Below are 18,813 nucleotides of genomic sequence, written 5' to 3'. Positions count from 1 at the left end.
AGTTTCAGCCAGTATTAAATTAATTTAATTAGGGTTTAAACAAACCGCGGTGGAAAGAAAATAATTTAAGGCTGGTGAAGGTTACTAGCTAAACACTGTTTTCATTTCAGTTTCGGAGCTTAAATTTGGGTTAATAACGGTGTTTTAAATTACATTTAAATGGTTTTAAAAGACGCGATATTACATCGAGTTTTGTTTTGTTAAATTATAGACGTCGGAAGACTTTAAGTACTAAGTATTACTAATTATAATAGTTATCATTATTTTAGGGTTAATTTAAAAATATATTAAAAAAAATTAATCTGGAAATTTAATGAAATTCGATTCCAACAATACTACGCGAGATAACATCGGAATTATATAAGAAACAAAGTTAGGGTAATCCATAAATGTCTATATTCTAAAAAAAATTCAATTCAAAGTGTGTATGTATGTCTCCGCCTCAAATTGGAGGAACCACGTGAAATATTTCCTTAATCAGAGGGTTATCTTAAGCTCATTTAAATGATAATTACCCGGCGGTTAAATTTATAATGTTTTTAATATTATTATTTTTCACGGAACGCCTAACGCAAAAACCTAATCCATCTTAGTTACAACTTTAAGATAACCAGAAGATAATGTACATACAAGATACCATACAGGAGAGTTGAAGAAACTAGAGACGCATAACGCGTACGCCAACGCGTAATGTACCCGTACGCACCCAATAGAGTTACGTTTAAATTACGCTTCAAAAGTGTACGGTAACTCTTAGTACAAACTCGAGAGCTACACGTTGAAATTTATTTAATAAACGGGAAACGTCTACGTCAAGCTAGTATCCATTCCGTGGGTCTGATACCACTGGTGGTGAATTAAGGACCAGTTCCAACGAAAAGGGTTCCAACTTCTAAGCAAACTGAAAACCGAGAGAGCGTCGGACTAACACGGGGACACTCGACATAGACCATTTCGACGCCTCAGTCTCGGGACATACAAGGCGGTTGATCCAACGCCCACCTTGTCCTTCTCTAAGTTCAGTTACATCAAAGTGGGCTATTGTTCATCTACAATTCGCCTGAAGCAGCTTTGAACGGCTTCCATTTAGCCAATTTAGAACCTTTCAAAATTTTGCATCGGCATCATGTCCTGCCCATTGTTATTCCGACGCTTTGGATCGGTTTTCACTCGGATCTCGGCCTTTAAAACTGAATTTTCCGCTGAACCTGCAGCTAGATCTACAAGGGGGTTTCTCTATAAGATCTAAAGTATATCCGGACACTAGTCTTGTCAAAATAATGAGTAATTAGGCGCTATACCAGATACGAGAGAGTGGGCACCTCCCCATATCGGCTTATCAATTATCTATGTCGGTTCACCTTTTGAGAAAAAAAAAATTATTCTGGGGAAATATGTCTTTCAAAAATGCCGTCTGATTTCCGACCACAAAACAACCACCTCGTAATGATCCGCCTCTATAATCATGACGTGGGAATCGGTTACCAACACGGATAAACTCAAATACCATAGAGAGAGCCCCGAGATAATTCTTTTCCTACTTGGGGTTTAAGATTTTGAAGAATTTCGAGTGACGGATTGTGGTGAAATATTGGGAATCATTGCACGCGTGGGTATTAGTACAAAGGTCACCCGGGTTCATTCAGGTAAACGTTTCTAGAACCTACAGTTTAGGTACGCGCGTCAAGTGTGTGTTAAGGGTTATTTTATACCAATGACAAATACAAAGTGAGAGAGTACTGCTCGGCGTTGTAAACATCATAACATACTGGGCACTACGCCAGGCTTTCGTTCACGCTAACGACTTAACTTTCTTTTACTCGCTTTAAAGTGTTAGTGCCACGTTTTTTGAAAAGTGGCTAATTTTCGTTTCAAAACATCAATTGGGTTATAATAACAGTAGATCCAAGGTAAAAAGTCTTATAGAAATTTATTCATTTTGTAATATGAAAAAGAAAATTGATATTTCACATACCTCATTTAAACGGAATTATACCCCTGGTGACGTCATAAGAGGTTGACCAGCGCGAGACAGATTTCATTACGAGAGCTAAGCCTAATTTTTAAACATCGCGCGCGCGTCAAATTCGATCGCTTTGAAAGCACCACCTATCAATAAAAAAATAGGACTTGCAGAGTCGCGCGTGCCGCATGCTCACGCGCGCTCGAATCGTGACGTCACCAGGGGTACCGCGAAATTTAACTGTCAAAATAGTTTGAAAAAATTCTGCGAGTAGGTTCCGAAAGTCGGGGTTTTAATAATATTTGGAAAATTATAATGCATTATATAAATAGATATTCTGAATCAGAAAGATTTGATCTTTCAGACGGGAATAAAACCTTTCAGTTTTAAAAATAGCGATTTTTGGTGACTCTAACACTTTAAATGATAGGTGAGAAAAGTTTCTACTTACACAGTTCGTTGAATGTCGCCTTGATTCCTTGACATAATCACGTGCTGCCTCGCTCGATCTTGGAACGATATCATAGCGGCCGTTTCTGCATAATAATATTTTAAAAAATATCAAGTTTCAGCTGAAATTATTCCCTCATACGCTTTAAATATATAAATATCTAATTACATTTGTAATTACTTGGAAATAAAATAAGCCATTTGCATAAACCGAATTTTAAAACGACACTTATGTCTCAATTTAGAAAAATTAACTCCTTCCTCTCTTTGGTATCAAAACCGACAAAGTGGTTTGCGCATTTTGGGAGTTTAAAACGTTTCAAATTATTGATTAGATAAAACTAAAGGGGGGGCGTGGCAATAGGCCAAAAAATAGACGTATCTTTCGCTCTACGAAACATTTTAAAAATAACTAACATCATTCTGATATTTTTTGACATACTGTACTAAAGAATGTAGGTTGGGATATTCAAGTTATATCGAGAGGATGGACATGTTCTTTTTAAAGATACCGAGTAATATAACGTTATATTAATTTCGGGCGAGTGTTCGACCCCCTTATTTTGACGAACTGGTTTTATTTCATAATCCGAAATTATTTCATAATCTCAGCGTGTGACATATTGAGGGATAAAATTCTTTGAGGACCAAAATCATCAATATTTTGACAAATATATTTTTTTAATTATTTTCCCGGTTCCTCGAGAAGCCCACGCTGCGAATTTGGAGGAAGCGTTTCATCCATCCACCCAAAAGAATAACAACAAAATATAATCTAAATTAAAGTTTAAAGTTACGGATGGGTCGTTAATAAAGGATTATAACTGGTACACGTCACTCGAATCGATATTTTTAAAAGACTTGACGTATTGACATTTGAGACTTTCAACTCGCTCCCTTGAACTATCGCTTACAACTGTTCAAGGGTTATCATCGAGGGGCTGTTCACTACGAATTCAAAATCTTATATACACTCCTACATTAGTGTCAAAATTACTCCAGATATTTATTGTACAGGTGTAAATTCTTTTTTTTTTCTCTCTCGGCTCGAATTTCAAAGCAATAAATCAATCAAAATTTTGAGTAGAAAGGAAATTCGAGTCCATGCAGAATCGACCGAAGAAAGTGCTAAAGAATTTTCAGTGAATATTTTCAATAAGAGAATTTGAGTCTGCAAGGTCTTGTTTTTTATTCCGCCGGAAAGATCTTAATCTTAATCTTAATCGTTAAATCAAGCGAATAGTTTATCTTCAATATCGCGATTGACAGATGAAAAGAATCGATTCCCGTTCAATAAGTATCGAGGACCGACGCGGACACCATCGCAACCCACCACTTAACAACAAAACAAACCAACCCATTGTTGAAATTTGAGAAAGCTCCTCGACTCAACTGACTCCGAGAGCCAAAGATTATGTTCTAACCATTAAAGAGATGATACCTTGCCCTCGTTCTAAAGGAACAGTGAAATGACTAAACTCTACGCGGAGAAATTTGGTTAAAGACGACCCAGTCGCCATTTTCCAAGATTAATAAATCATTCTATTTTACTTCAGCCTAACTTACTTATTATAATTTCAAGAGGTTACGATCGAGCGCTATACGTAATTAGATTCTTGAATCTCAAATCGAAATAAATTTAAAACGATTTCACTATCACTTTGAAATGAAAATCGGCCCTTTTCATTGGAGAAGAAAAATTGAGAACAAACTAAAAAGAGGCCTCGACATAGATTGGCGGAGTGTTTGGGGTCAAGCTATAATGACCCCTTATTACGGTTAAACCTAAAACACTAGCTGACATGATAAGAGCGAACATAGACGCTCGTAAAATACACGTGAAATTTCTCTTAAGCCTATCATTACGGAACATAAAATCCCCGTCGCATATTTATAAGTTAAACCCTTTTAAATGTAAATTTATAAACGCCAAGGCTTATTCAATCCAATTGGCCTGCCATGCTTCGTACAAGAACAATCATCTCTGTCTCTCTGACGAAGCTCCGCTCGAGCCAAGATTTGAGAAAGAGAAATTGAGCGGGGTTCAAAAGGTCAGCCGGTATCTCGATTAATATTGATTAGATGGGTGCAATAACCACAAGTCAAGATACCCCCTATTATTATCTACAACCCGGGACCTCTAAATTAGCGGGTGTTATTATAGTCTTTTAGCGGCTTGGTTTTACCGATAATTAATATTGAGAGAACCGGTTTAAGAAATTATGAAAGCAAGACACTCGAATGTTAGCGATCTTAAGCTGACGAAAAATTACCCTTTTAAAAAGGTGCCGCCGCTCTCTGTGTGCATTATATTAGAAAAACAAATTCATTTGAACTTTGGTGGTGAGGGTATAGCCGTAGGTGCAAGCAAGCGTCACTTTAGCAACCCGAGGGCAACATACTCCTTCAACATATTAGTCACCAACCGAGAACATCGACTTTACAAAAACATAATAAGTATAACCAACCCGAACCGGAGAAGGTGTAACCCCCAAAATATTTCAACTATGTCTGTTAAAACTTACTATCCGTGGGATAACGGAAACTCTTTGGGGCTTTATAAAATTTTGGAAGGTTCAAAGGTCATATATATTTATAAATAAAATTGCAACACTATCCTACTTAGAATTTAGACCAAGAGTCATAAGTTCCCTTTAAAATTAATATTATATATTTCTCTATAATATGACAGACACAGATTTTTTCCTTCAAGAATTCCCTGACTTTTCCAGGTTTTCCCTGATTGTCTAAAATCCCTTCCTTCCCTGAAAATAAAATTAATTTTCATTGATTTGTAATGTAGAAAAATCAGAGTATTGTTTTTAAAAATGACCAATGCCAAATTTAACTTAGTAGACAACTATGGAAAAATTACCAACAACTAATAACGAAATTCTCTGACTTTAAAAATAAATTTTTTTAAAATTCCCTAAAAATAATAATAATTCAAAAATCCCTGACTATTCCGGATTTTTCCATGCACGATTCCCAGGTAGTATGACCACCCACTTTTAATCAAATCTAAATAATTGCAATATTCAATTAAAATAATTAACCCTGAAGGTAAATTAAACAAAAAACTTAATTTCAATAAAAAAAAATATTTCACCCCATAAACGCCTACGTTGAAATAATTGAACAAAAAAAAATTAAAACTTAATACTTAAACCTAAGTAATAAATTGGGGGGGGGGGTTGAAATAAGTTGGTCGGTGGCGGCGGGGTCCGCCCCTTAACCAATGTGGGTATAGACAGAGACGGCACTTTGCAAGGTGAACCAGTGAACCCTTTTCTGGTATTGGCTCTAATACGCTAACAACTTTTTTTACACTGAACATTTTCGATAAATTTTTTCACCCCCTAAAATTTCAGCCTCTTAGAGGTAACGGCAAGAAATGTATCCATCCCCTCCTCTCGCTCTCAAAGTCTGGGATACAGCGAAAAGAAAAAAAGTTATATAAAAAATATTCCAGGTAGATAAAGATGAAAGTAAAGATTTTGGGATGGGGGAAAGAAAATTGTTCTACTTTCTCTTTTTCCGTTAGAAATTTACTCTTTAACTAACGGGATCAGATTCTCTCTCCCTCTCTCTTTCTCTCTCTGTGCTTCTCCCTCAAGAGAGTAAAAAAAAGATTTTAAGCAGAAAAATATTTTTAAGAAATTTTTTTTTAAATAAATTTTCGGCCCCCCCAGTTTAATATATTTCAAATTTATAAAATAATAAAAATGGTTGAAATAATGGAGCGGGGGGGGGGGCAGGGTTATTTTAACTAATTGGTGGGTTCAACCCCTTGCCCTCCCCCTTCCCCCCTTGGCTTCCTGAGTGCTCCACCCCGGACATTTTTGGGAGTGGTAGGGTATAAACATTGTCGGGATAGGAAATCTGCCAGGGTATATAAAGAGTAACCCCTTCCTTCATAAACCCCCATAAGACCCAACTCGGAATAAAGCATCTCTTCCTACCAAAGGAGACAACGGCGAGTTCTCCTTTCTTCCCATTTTCTTAAAATTAACCAGACGCGGTTAAAAACATTGAGAATTTGCTCTAATCTTTCTACTTTCTACCTTCACTTCTACCCAGTGCGTAACATTGCATTCATTTAAAATTTTAAATATTTTATATTAATTAAATTATTATTTTTTTATTTAATTTTTCGCCGATTAATTTTTGGTCTGGACTATTTTTGTTATCCAAGAATGAATTTTAAGGTAAGAGAAAAATCAATCTTTATATTTGCTTTTTATTTTAATTTTTGCAAAAGTGTTTATTTAGTTTCAGATGTAGATTATTTTTGAGTGTGGAATTTTTATAGTAATTTCGTAGCTAATGTAGTTTTTGAGTCTGAATTTTAGAATTATTTCTAGGTAATGTCTGAATTTTAGAATAATTTCTAAAAAATTTCTGAATTTTAGAATAATTTCTAGAAACAAGTCCGAATTTTAGAATAATTTCTAGAAACAAGTCCGAATTTTAGAATAATTTTTGGATTAAGCCTGAGTTTTAGAATAATTTTTGGAAAAAGTCTCGAGTTTTAGAATAATTTTTGGAAAAAGTCTCGAGTTTTAGAATAATTTTTGGAAAAAGTCTCGAGTTTTAGAAACATTTCTAGAAAAAGTCTCGAGTTTTAGAATAATTTCTAGAAAGTCTCGAGTTTTACAAAAATTTCTAGAAAAAGTCTCGAGTTTTAGAAACATTTCTAGAAAAGGTCTTGAGTTTTAGAAACATTTCTAGAAAAAGTCTTGAGTTTTAGAAGAATTTCTAGAAAAATTCTCTAGTTTTTAGAATAATTCCAAAGCAATTTAATTTTAAATTTAAAATAATTCCATGGCCAATATAGTTAGAAATTTAAACTAATTCCATGGCCAATATAGTTAGAAATTTAAACTAATTTAGCGGCCAATACATGTGAAAAATTTGGACCAAGTTGATAGCCAATTAACTCGGAAATTTAGACCAATACGCGTCTTCAAACTTCACCCATTTTAGTTAATTACGTTAACACTGCTCGAAAGATGAAAAAAAAAATTCAGAAATAATAAAACTTAATTTTTAGCAAACAATAATTAATTACGTTAATTAATTTCGCCCATTAGTTATTACTGGCCCTTTGCGCTTTGGCCGGCGTTGCCAAAGCCGGAGTTGTCGCTAATGGTGGTGTCAGTAGCCGAACCAGCACCCAAGACGTAAGTAAAAAGAAAAACATTACTTAAAATCCAACCCCAATTAAAAAAAAATTCAAAACCGCAACTAATTATTAAATTGTCATAAAAATGAAAACGGGAAAATGGCTCGGAGTTAAACCTGACCTTGATAACAATCCAATCCAATAAAACCGAAATTTAAAAAAAAAATAAAATAACAAAATCGGAACGCGGAATATATAAAATTTAAGTACTACAATTTCGAAATGATCTGATACCTCGAGGGCACGAAAAAGCTTTTAACTTAAGAGTTTCTCTTTAAAAAAATAAAAAAACACTATAATAATAGCGAAACAAAGTGATCCTTATATTCATTGAAACTTCCGCGAGAATCTATTTAAGATGAACGTTTCGAATTGAGATTTTGATCTGCTTTAGAATATTACCTACTGGCAAAATATCATATTGATATCGTGACCAGATATACTAGTTTACAAAGTATTTATTCTTTTAAATCTCTTCAATCGAGGGACGGAGGGGGGATGAGAAGTTACGAAATAAGTACCCCTTCTCCGTTTAAGAAATCTCTTTCGGGGCGCGGGGAGACTTGGAGGCACCCTTTTTCTCGAAATTAAAGTAGTTCAACCGAAGTTATCACTGTCATCTTAGGGTTTAAAACCTAAATTTATGGACAGCCCCCTTTAATGGTAGCTTCCTCAAGTACTTAACTTATCTTTGGGTTTAGAAAATAAAGTATATGGACAGTCGGTAGTTCTGGCTCAAGTACTAAACAACGAAACCCCGATTACTTTTACAGGAAGTTGGTAACTACGAATTTCACTACGAGATAGTGGACCCATTCGGAGCTACCAACGAACGTACCGAACGCGGAGACTCTTTCGGTAACAAGTACGGAACCTACGCTTTGTCCGACATCGATGGTCGCATCAGGAGAGTCAGTTACATCGCCGACGCTGGCGGTTTCCGTGTCGGTATTGACACCAACGAGCCCGGAACCCAAACCAGCGAACCAGCCTCAACCGCTATTACCAAGTACGACGAACCTATCGGAGTTCGAGCCGTTGCTCCAGTAGCCGTTAAGGCCGTAGCCCCAGCCGTTGCTGTCCACGCCGCACCCGCTGTCGCCGTTAGGACCGTAACTCCCGTTATTCACTCGGCTCCAGCTGTTGCCGTTAGGACCGTCACCCCGGTTGTCCGTGCCGCCGCCCCAGTTGCCACTTACGCCCACGCCTACCACGCTCCAACTGTGGCCGCTTACGCCGCCCAACCAGTGGCTACTTACGCTCACGCTCCAGCCGTCGCTACCTACGCCGCCCAACCATTGGCCACTTACGCCCACGCTCCAGCTGTCGCCACCTACGCCGCTGCCCCCGCCTACGCTACTTACGGATACGGATACGCCCCAGCTCTCCTTCGTTCCAACCGAATTGATGAGCAACCAGCTCAACGTAGCGCTTCCGCCTCTAGTCAATCTTCTCAACAAGAACAATCCCAACAAGAAGCCCAAGAACAACAACAACAACAACAACAGGCCCAAGCTGAACTATCCCTGAGGTAAACTGTAACAAATCCTTTTTTAGTACTTATGTACTAAATACCTTCCAAACCTACAGATCAGCCGCCCCACAACCTACTCAAGCCCAACCTGCCCAACAACAAGCCGCTCAAGAACAACCAGCTCTCCGATCCGCCCAACCAGCCGCGTCTCAACGCTCCCAAGCTTTGACCTACAACTCTTTCTTCCGTCAAGCTCCCATCAACTTTGTCCTTCCACCTTCCCCAACCGCTGACAACCTTCGACGATTGGCTCAAGGTCAACAGCAACAACAACAACAAGAACAACAACCAGCTCTTCGTAGCGCTGCCGGACCAACTCCTCCACCCGCCTCACAAACCACTCTCGCCCCACAACCAGCTCCAACTCGTAAGTCTATTAGACAAGTCTACCTCTCCAAAAGTTGTCCAAGAAATAAATATTATTTTGCACAATTAGCAAGCGGACCATCCGCCCAAGAAGTCGCCGCCATGATGGCCATGATGCAAGTTCAAAGACAGCAAGAGGACCAACAACGTCGCAACGAAGAGATTGAAGCCTTGATCCGTTCCGCCGCTCCTCAACCCCAAGCCCAAGCCCAAGCTCAACCCCAACAACAACAACAAGCCCAACCCCAAGATGTTCCTTTCGGTCAACGTATCCCCCTTTTCCGCATGGCCACCGCTCTCCAACGTCAACAAGAAGCCGCGGCTGCTGCCCAAGCTAATTCCCGATCGTCCGTTCCCCAATTCAGATCTTTGGCTCAAGCCGTTCAAAGCCCAGCCGAACCCCAACCTCAGGTAAGATATAACAACGGAAGGCATCTCATAGTATCAAGAATTAATTCCACGATGTCCATTTGGTCTTTCACAGGGTAGACAATTAGAACAAGCCGTTCCGGTCCGAGCTGAACCCCAACAACAAGGCCAATCTCAATCCCAACAAGGTTCCCAAGCTGGCGGCGCTCCACTTTTCAGAGACGACACCTCTAGAGCCGTTCGCCATTCCGCCGTCTACAGCGCCGCCCCAGTTGGCTATTACGCCGCTGCCCCACTTTACGCCCAAGCTCCCGCCCACGTTGCCGTCAAGTCCTACTACTAAACAAGTTGGTCGCGACTAAAACAAATCAAAGGGGGAGTCAACAGTTTTAAAACTAATTTATGACGAAAAGTTTTATCAATTTAGTTAAAGTAGTTTCTCTTTACAAACTTGGCGCTTCGTTTCGTCCATTCAGAGCCCACGAGTTCTCTCTCTCTCTCCCTCTGATTGGACAAAATGGATTGGCTCAAAGTTTGATCAAAGATAAAATCATAAAAAAATAAAAAAATCCAAAAAAAAAATAAATAAGGTTTTAAGAAGTAGTTTAGGGGAATATAGGCTGGGAAATTTTGGGCATCTTTGAAGGATCTATCCGTGAAATTGTCTCGTCTACCGATTAGGTCTGTCTTTACTCTCCTAGCGACTCTAGAAGGTACCAAATCCTAAGCAAAAAAACTTAGGATTCGTTACTTAAATTACATTCATTTTGATCACCGTGTTAACAGTGAGAAAACTCCATAGATATCTAAAATATTTATTTATTTATATTCAAATATTTGATATCTATGACTACTACCTCCACTAATTGAAAAATCCCGGCTAATTAACGAAGGCTCGATTTTTCAATTAGTAGACCAATTAAAAGACGGTGACCAAAATGAATAGTATTTAATTAAAATTACGTCCTGCATGTTTGTCCCGCGTTAAGAAATTTCAATTACTTTCCTTTAAAACTAATTAATTTCGTAGTTAAATGTAATATTGTCTTTCGTCTTATTTATTTAGGTCTTTTTAAAAAAGTTAACTAGAACGGTTTAGTTAATTACGAACCATTCTTTTTAATTTTTTGGGGCAATATAAAAATCGCCAACTAGGGGACTTTGATATCGTAGCCAATTACCACCTAAGTACGTTCTTTTAGACACTTCCAAACCAAAGGTTCCCAAGTACTTGGGGGTGAAACAACGCCTGCAAGTACTTGGGAAATTCACTCGTAGAAGTATCTATCAGAACCTAAAATAAATTTGAAGAAAATTCGTTCTTTTAAACGCAGTGTTCTTAATTTTTAATTTCTCTGAAGTTTCGATTAAATATCCGAGAAATTAAAAGGCGCGTTGTATTTAATAGAACCCAATTTTCTTATTCAAATGAAGGGTAATTGGCTAGTGGTATCGAAAATGCCAGTTGGATGTAAAAGTAGTCGTATAACTTGTGATATGTTTTATGGTTTAAAAGTAGTGGTTTTGTCCCTTTCGTTTTGTCCATAATGTTTTTTGCAAAATTGTATGTAAACCGAGGTCAATTTATTTTTTCAAATATGTCCTTTTAACAACTATGTAAATTTTAAGGCAATATTAGAACATTTTGAAAAAAACATAAAAATTATATAAATAAATATACGATCTCTCGTTAAAGTGAAATTTAAAAATGTCAACGAAAAAAAATGTATATTTGTCTAATTTTGTATAAAAACATATTTGTATAGAGAATAAAAATAGTTTTGAATCAAATTTGTTTCGTAATTGCCAGTTTTTCAACCAGGGATAGATTTAATTTTAGAAGTAGGAATGGAGTCTAACGGTTAGTATTTACTTCAGTTATTATATAGCCCCCCCAGTATAGAGCCCCTCCCTCAAAAACGGATAACGAAAAGTTTAAATTATCTTATTGGCGGCTCACTTAAACTACGTTTTGATGACGTTACTGACGGGGACGGCGAAAAATAGTGACGTAATTCCTTGTTTACCTCTGTTGCTATGACCCTCCCGCCTAGCTTCTTTCATGCCCCCCCCCGTCCCGTGGAAGGGGGTCAGGGACTTTGACGTGCGCCCAGATATAACCGATCTGTTCTCCATTCCTACTTCTAAAATTAAATCTATCCCTGTTTCAACCAAAATTTCAATTTGAAACCGAAGGTTGGTTAATTCAATTCATTTCATTTTGAAATTTGAAGCGGTTTGTTTTGGAGTAAAACCCAAAATTCAAAACATTCCTTGGAATGCCAGAATATTTGCGAAATTCGCCCCCACACCCACGGCGTGAATTTGGTAGCGGTCCTTTGAGGATTTTTAAGTCGATGGAAAGAAAGAAAGAAAGAAAGAAAGGAAGGAAGGAAGAAATCGGGGTAGCCACCCAATTCATTAATAAAATGGTACGCGGTGTGACCTTCTTTCGACCTTGGGTGACACCCTTCTGACGGGCAGATTAATTAACCGCAGACCGCCCATTAAGAAACGTTTCGTCTTTTAATTCATTTTCTTCTTCTTCTTCGAACCCCCTGCCCCCCCTCCTTCACCCCATTTTGTAATTAAAAAACATTAAGAGCCAATCGGAACGGGGCCTCTCTCTATTTCTTTTCGGGGCAAAATAATCGATTTTATCATCGACACTGTTTATATTATAAAAATAGCCGACGATATTTTTCAATTTTGCCTAAAAAATATCGAAAATAATTATCGGCCCCGTTATAAATTATTTTCAACTCTCGTCGTGAAATTAAAAGAAATTAAAGAGAAGGTGAAAGCCAAAAACCCGAGATAAAAAGTAAATGCTTGGTGTATACAGGGATAGATTTAATTTTATAAGTAGGAATGGAGTCTAACGGTTAGTATTTACTTCAGTCCGACTCATAGACCACCCAGTATAGAGCCCCTCCCTTCAACACGTAACGAAAAGTTTAATTTATATCTTATTGGCTGCTCACTTAAACTACGTTTTGATAACGTTGCGGGGAAAAATACGTAATTCCTTTTTTACCTCTGTCGCTATGACCCGCCTCTTCCTTCATACCCCTCCGTCCCGTGGAAGGGGGTCTAGGACTTTGACGCGCGCAAACATTACCGATCTGTTCTCCATAACTACTTCTAAAATTAAATCTATCCCTGGTGTATATAATTCTGGTAGGAAAAGAGTTTGGTCTTCCCTTTGTTTCGGGGGCTTTGGGTTGATTACGAAAATAGCCATCTTAATCTTAACGCTCTAACTTTTCAGCCTCATCTTCAGATTTTAATTAAAAAATATTAGCGATAATAGATTTGGACGAAAATCAATGGAAAAAAAAATGAAAATTTTTTAAAAATAATAATTAATGATTTTCAAAGTAGCTCCCGTTATCATTAATAATCGAGACTAAAAACTCCTTACCGTGGAAAATTAAAAACAAACCGAATCCTAATTCTGATTCAAACTAATAAATTTTTAGAAAAACAAAAAAGTTGATACGGAATTTGAAAAAAAAAAAAAATTATTTCGACGGAAAATTTATTTTTATTTTAAATTCGCGCGTAAATCAAAATTTTAATTAGGTTTTTTTTAATTTTATAATTTCGCCCAAGATCCTTTTTATTTAATTTAGGACCACCGGCTAGGAAAGAAATATATTTTTAATAAGTAATTTTTGGGTGCCCGTTTTTTCACCCCAATACGGTGGTGTGGTGGTGGTGTTAAAGCTCATTTTCCAACTACCGAAATCAAACTTATACAAGTTGGGAAAACCAAAATATTACCTCTCCGAGTAGGGGAAAAGACTAGTATACGACTCAATATCGAAATACTAGAGCAACATTTTTTCGCTTTGTTTTGTCTAACGAGGCTTAAATCATTGAATAGTTTTCCCTACATTGTCAAAATATATAATCATCCGCTAATACTAGGTTTCAAATCATTATTTACAAATAATATAAGTACAATGTTAAATTTTATTCTCTGATGCATACCACTAACCCGATAACGATTAGCCCTTTCACTGATCTAATTGCTACCATGATGATTTCTTCTATTATAAAATCTAAAACTGATTATTTAAACGTGTATTTAACTTTCAGCTCACTCTGAACCGTTAATGTCCCTTCATTACAGACACGATAATCAAAACCCAAAGTTTACTCCACCTCAGGTCTCAATTATTTACTCTTTGGTTCACTAAGCTTATTGCGGATCAAACTTGATTTACCCGATAGAATCCAGGCCTTGGCTTCCTTCTTGAAATAACTAAACCAAGGATTATTCTATATACAGATTAGTATAGCTTAAGTAATATATAAACAGCCATTTCAAATAATAATATTAAAAAACATCCTTGGAATATCAAAATGAAACAGAGCTTTAAAGCTACAAAAGTACTAAATGCATCGTAATTACGAAAAAGATTTCCACATATTCACTTTATATTATGGATAAAGTGAATATCAAGGTTCTGTAGGATTTCTTAACACATCAAAACAACGCGAACTGTTAACTCGGCGCACTAGTGTGACAACGGACAGACACACACAGACAAAAAAATAGACTACTTTTTAAGTCTTTCCGTATTAATTTTGAATTGAGAAAAGAGATTATCTTAAATATTAAAATAAATATAATTAATATTTAATATTTTCTTCGTTAGTTGTTGGCCTTATTGAGCGTTACATCGTTTTGATAAAGAACAATTAAACATTCTTCAGAGACTTGACTAATATTGGCGTTTGAAATGAAGCATACGCCGGTTGCTTCGCCTTACTAAATTAGGTAGTATATAAGGGTGTCGAACTACAGTTAAAAGCAAGAACAACCGCAATTGCGTGAACCTTGGAGGAAGACCCCTCCCAAGGTTCTTATAGAAACTTCGTATTATAAGGTTGGCTTATAAAGCCGTTTTTTAAAACGAAAAATCTGGCTCAAAAAACGGGGGGGCAATACTTTGGTTTTTTCCCTGCTTATGACGTGGTTGGATCCCGGGGAACCAAAGGAAACAAGACTTCGCGTTTGAGCATCCTCTCGAATAATGGCCCGTTCCTCCTATAGGAGGAAACTTAAACGCGGGAAGCCGAGAGGCGAGAACCCAGTAACGAGCGAGTGCGAAGTTTGTTTGGCCGGGGACCGGGGGACTTGCCGCGTCCTGACTCCTACGGCGGTTGCTTAAAAATGAAAATTAAAAATTTCGAGCTTTGAAAGTTTTTCAAGTTTTAAATAAGGTAACCATAAAGGATTAAAAGGACCCCTTTTATGCTAATTTCAAGCAATACAAGAGTGGTATTACTATTAAACTCTAAATTTCATAAATTATAGCGGCCAAGGCTTAGCTACAACTTTCCATTAAGAATTAAGATTGAACATCAATTCAATTGTAATCTGTCTATTTTTAAATTATTTCCTCAACACCCAAGAGAAATAATTTTAATTACATAAAGATGAGAACGCATATCAGGATAAAATTCATAAATTTAACTACTCTGGGTGAAACGCAAGAAAGGAAGCGGGAGAAGAAAAATATTCCACTTCACGCATTTTGCTAAGACAGACATTTTTGAAATCCGCGTAATACCCCCAAAAATCTACTTCCCAAAGGCTGTTGGGATCCAGCTACGTCACTCGCGACGGCCCGGAGAGGAGAGAGAATTTTTCTTTCGGCGATACCTTTTTTTTCGCAAATAAGCACCCCTTGGACCCCTCCAATGGAAGGCTAGACGTTTCTCGTAACCCTAGCCGATCGCCGCGTATGTCTTAACCTTAAGGATGATGGTGGTGTTAGAAGCCAGGTGTACAGACTGGTGTCCATGTGGGATGGACAAAAACAAAGACCAGAAGATGGTGGTGTTAGAAGCCAGGTGTACAGACTGGTGTCCATGTGGGATGGACAAAAACAAAGACCAGAAGATGGTGATGTTAGAAGCCAGGTGTACAGACTGGTGGTGTCCATGTGGAATGGACAAAGACGAGAAGGTGGTGGTGTTTAGAAGCCAGTAAGTACAGACTGGTGTCCATGTGGAATGGGCGAAAGACTAGAAGATGGTGGTGTTTAGAAGCCAGTAAGTTGAGACTGGTGTCCATGTGGGGTGGACAAATGAACAGAGTTGTTAGACAGGCAATGGAGTAATAGCCTGTAAGTGGAATACAATTTCCGGGACTGTATATGCGGTCTGGAAATTGAATACACGTTTGCTCCGATTTGCAAACTGCGAACGCGGTCACGTGGGTGTAACAACGGACAGACAGACAGACAGACACACAGACACGTCGAAATTAGAACCTCTCCGTGACATACGTCACTCGGAGAGGTAATAATTTCAAACTTGGAACAACTCTCGTCTTAAAACCTAAACTCGTTTTTGATAAAAAAAAATCCTTCTCTTAAAATTATTTTCGCGATAAAATCGGCTCTTTGCGATGCGCAAATTCTTAATATTACGTTGAAAAATTTAAGAAAAAACTTCAGAAAATTGTCTCCGGCGGCGGGGGGGGGGGGAGGGGCCTCCTCTGGAAGGAATATGGTAGCTATACACTCGATAAGGGATAAATTTGAAAAACAAATTTTAAATTAAGAGCGATCAACGCTTTTGGATGAAATATGGACGAAGGCGGATTGCCGAATGAAATATTAGAACTAGGCCTAGATCATTTAACGATTATACGACTCAATTTCATTAAATAAACTTTCTTCGTCACATAATTTTCACTTCAAACATTCCCTGGCCAATTTGAACTTTCACTTTTACTCGTAGATTGGCCAGAATGTCGTGGATTTAAAAGTGACCAGTAAAACGAACTTGGAAATATAATAAATACTTCGTGATAGTAAATACCAAACCAAGATGAAATTCCCTGACTTTTAAGGCAATAAAGCTATCCCAGAAGCCTTTGTGTGACGTCACCTATGTTATTTGCCCATAGAACCAAAAGTGGTACCACCAAACATGGCCGCCCACTGCCAAAGCTAAACCCGTGACGTTTTACCTAGGTACCGACGTCACAACTGAGATAGCTCTATCAAGAAGTGATATAAGCTCCGTGATAAAAGTAATTTTCGTACTCATTCGCGTCGCTCTGACGTGAGTTTTCAAGAACCAATGAGATGCTGCTGGTTGTAATTTAAAGGCGGCGGGGATTAACAGTCCGGACCTACGACTTTTGGACTGGAGTTAAAGCTAGATTATAAATGTGGGGCGAATTTATACCTTCTCCCTAATAAACTATAGATATCACTTCTTGGCTCTATAATAAAATTCCTTAACCATTTAACATCCATTTTGAAAATCTTTTGCAGGATTTCTATAGTCACTGTGGCGGCGGCAACCCCGAAATAATAATTATAAAGCTGGCTGGCTCGAATATATATATTCGGTTTGTATAAAGATAATCTAAATCCATTAAAGTTAATGGCTTTGGGCTTAAACTCTGACAGTAGTCATTGCTTTTTTTGTATTGGGAAGACTTTAGATTAGTCGACTCGATAACTGCCGGTTGCCCGATTAGGTGAGCCGGCGAGAAAAATTAAAAGTTCATTTGGGGATGATGGGAAATTTTAATAGCGGCGAAATTTTAGAAAGAAGCGCGAAACTAAGCGTTTAACCCGCCATTTCATTACTCACTTAAAAGTAAAGCCGACACTCAATTTCAGTATCTACTACTGCTGGACCCAACTCATTTTTATCGGAGGTATCTAAATAAGATGTCGCGACATGTTCCAGTACTATTATTCCCCTTTCCATCCATACTATAAACACTTTGGATTACACCAATCATTGCTCGAATATTAAGCAAAATGTTCATAAACGTCCTCTCTATAGAACTAACATGGACTTATATTTACGACACTCTGTAACTCTGGTTCTATAAGAGATACGGGATAACCTTCCAGTATGTCATAGCCCAATTTCTCCCCTTTCCAACGGTATCAAATAATTGGTGTTACAACAATCAGGGCCCGAGTAATTAAGCAAAATGTTTATAAACGTCCTCTCGATAGGATTAATGAGTATATAGTCCTATTTCACTCCCAGGGCTCCTGACCAATAAGCTACATCGCATTCCATATTCTCTAGCTCATGAACAAGGACTGACAGGCTGAAGAATCAAGCGAGCCTCCGACCGTTTTCTTTCTAATTTATTTCAATTGGTGCTGGCATTTTTTTACCCAATCATTAGATTATTAAGCGTAATGAAAAAAGTCGATCTGGTGGGTCCAAAAAACACATTACTATACACGAATGCCGTCGCACCTGTCCCACTTTACAGTAAAGAAATAACTTGGGAAGCATTGCCCGCTTAGAATGGCCGGGGACAACTAAGACGCGAGATTTGGCTACCGCGAGAGGCGTGTTTGGCCAATGGCTAATCTCTAACGTAGCCAACGTCATTAATTTTGATAAGTTCACAGACAAATTAAATTTTTGACGCGGCGCGGTTCAGTCCTTCGGATTGAAAAAGATTGCCACGAAAGATTGGACCTTTAATAGTCCCAAAATATTTCTCTATACTCTATAGTCGTCGAATCTCTTTTATTTCATTATTCAATACAAGGCATTTCTCGATTCGGTTGCTTGCAACCTTGAAAGGGATCTAGAATCTCGTAGAAACCCTTGTTAAAAGTAACTCCCTATCGAGATTGAAATTCAAAGTATTTGAATGGGGTACACGATGGTGATACACGCGACTTTTCAATCGGTTTTCGATTTTAGAAAATTACTTATCATTGAATTGGTCCCCAAATTGTCGTCGTTCATCGTGTGTGGCTCGAATTATACGCGATAATGCATCGACACGGTTTTTTTTAATATCTATGCCGTATATATATTTTTACGAATGCTTGAAAGAAAGAATGACTTGGACTTGGCAATTTTTCGGAGATGGAGGAACGGCGAAGAAGTAAATTATTTTAGAATGACCTTGATATACTGGAACGCTAA

General features: G+C 37.7%; 2 protein-coding genes and 1 long non-coding RNA gene across 3 annotated transcripts in view; 2 read left to right on the top strand and 1 right to left on the bottom strand.

Annotated features, from left to right (window-relative positions):
* The window catches only part of LOC149718101 (calpain-B-like), a 51,400-nt gene extending 48,670 nt beyond the window's left edge, over positions 1-2,730 (bottom strand). The window contains exons 1-2 of the mRNA XM_089867311.1: positions 2,583-2,730; positions 2,415-2,499 (exon numbers count right to left, since the gene is read on the bottom strand). The gene's annotated coding sequence lies outside the window, so the exon portion shown is untranslated. The remainder of the gene's footprint in view (positions 1-2,414; positions 2,500-2,582) is intronic.
* A 3,879-nt stretch (positions 2,731-6,609) lies between these two features.
* LOC149718100 (uncharacterized) lies at positions 6,610-11,658 on the top strand. The gene is made up of 6 exons (XM_089860750.1): positions 6,610-6,621; positions 7,507-7,596; positions 8,372-9,129; positions 9,189-9,499; positions 9,569-9,909; positions 9,983-11,658. Exons 1-6 carry the CDS (start codon positions 6,610-6,612, stop codon positions 10,208-10,210), a joined length of 1,740 nt encoding a protein of 579 aa, XP_089716876.1. The 3' UTR covers positions 10,211-11,658.
* Positions 11,659-14,781: 3,123 nt separating this feature from the next.
* LOC149718099 (uncharacterized) lies at positions 14,782-15,365 on the top strand. The gene is made up of 3 exons (XR_016366615.1): positions 14,782-15,102; positions 15,197-15,254; positions 15,319-15,365. It is a non-coding gene; the product is annotated as an uncharacterized LOC149718099 (long non-coding RNA).
* The last annotated feature ends 3,448 nt before the right edge of the window (positions 15,366-18,813 follow it).

This window comes from Phalangium opilio, unplaced genomic scaffold, assembly GCF_054372755.1.
Source record: "Phalangium opilio isolate 3A_F unplaced genomic scaffold, DU_Popi_V2 ptg000002l_1, whole genome shotgun sequence".
NCBI classification, from domain to species: domain Eukaryota; kingdom Metazoa; phylum Arthropoda; class Arachnida; order Opiliones; family Phalangiidae; genus Phalangium; species Phalangium opilio.
Note: the sequence above shows the minus strand (reverse complement) of the source record. Positions and strands in the feature narration are given on the sequence as shown.

What these genes read in the sequence shown, in the direction of transcription:
- LOC149718100 (XM_089860750.1), top strand. An exon ending in CAAGCTGAACTATCCCTGAG is followed by an intron (nt 9,130 to 9,188) that starts GTAAACTGTAAC and finishes CCAAACCTACAG; the next exon opens with ATCAGCCGCCCCACAACCTA. An exon ending in CCCACAACCAGCTCCAACTC is followed by an intron (nt 9,500 to 9,568) that starts GTAAGTCTATTA and finishes TTGCACAATTAG; the next exon opens with CAAGCGGACCATCCGCCCAA.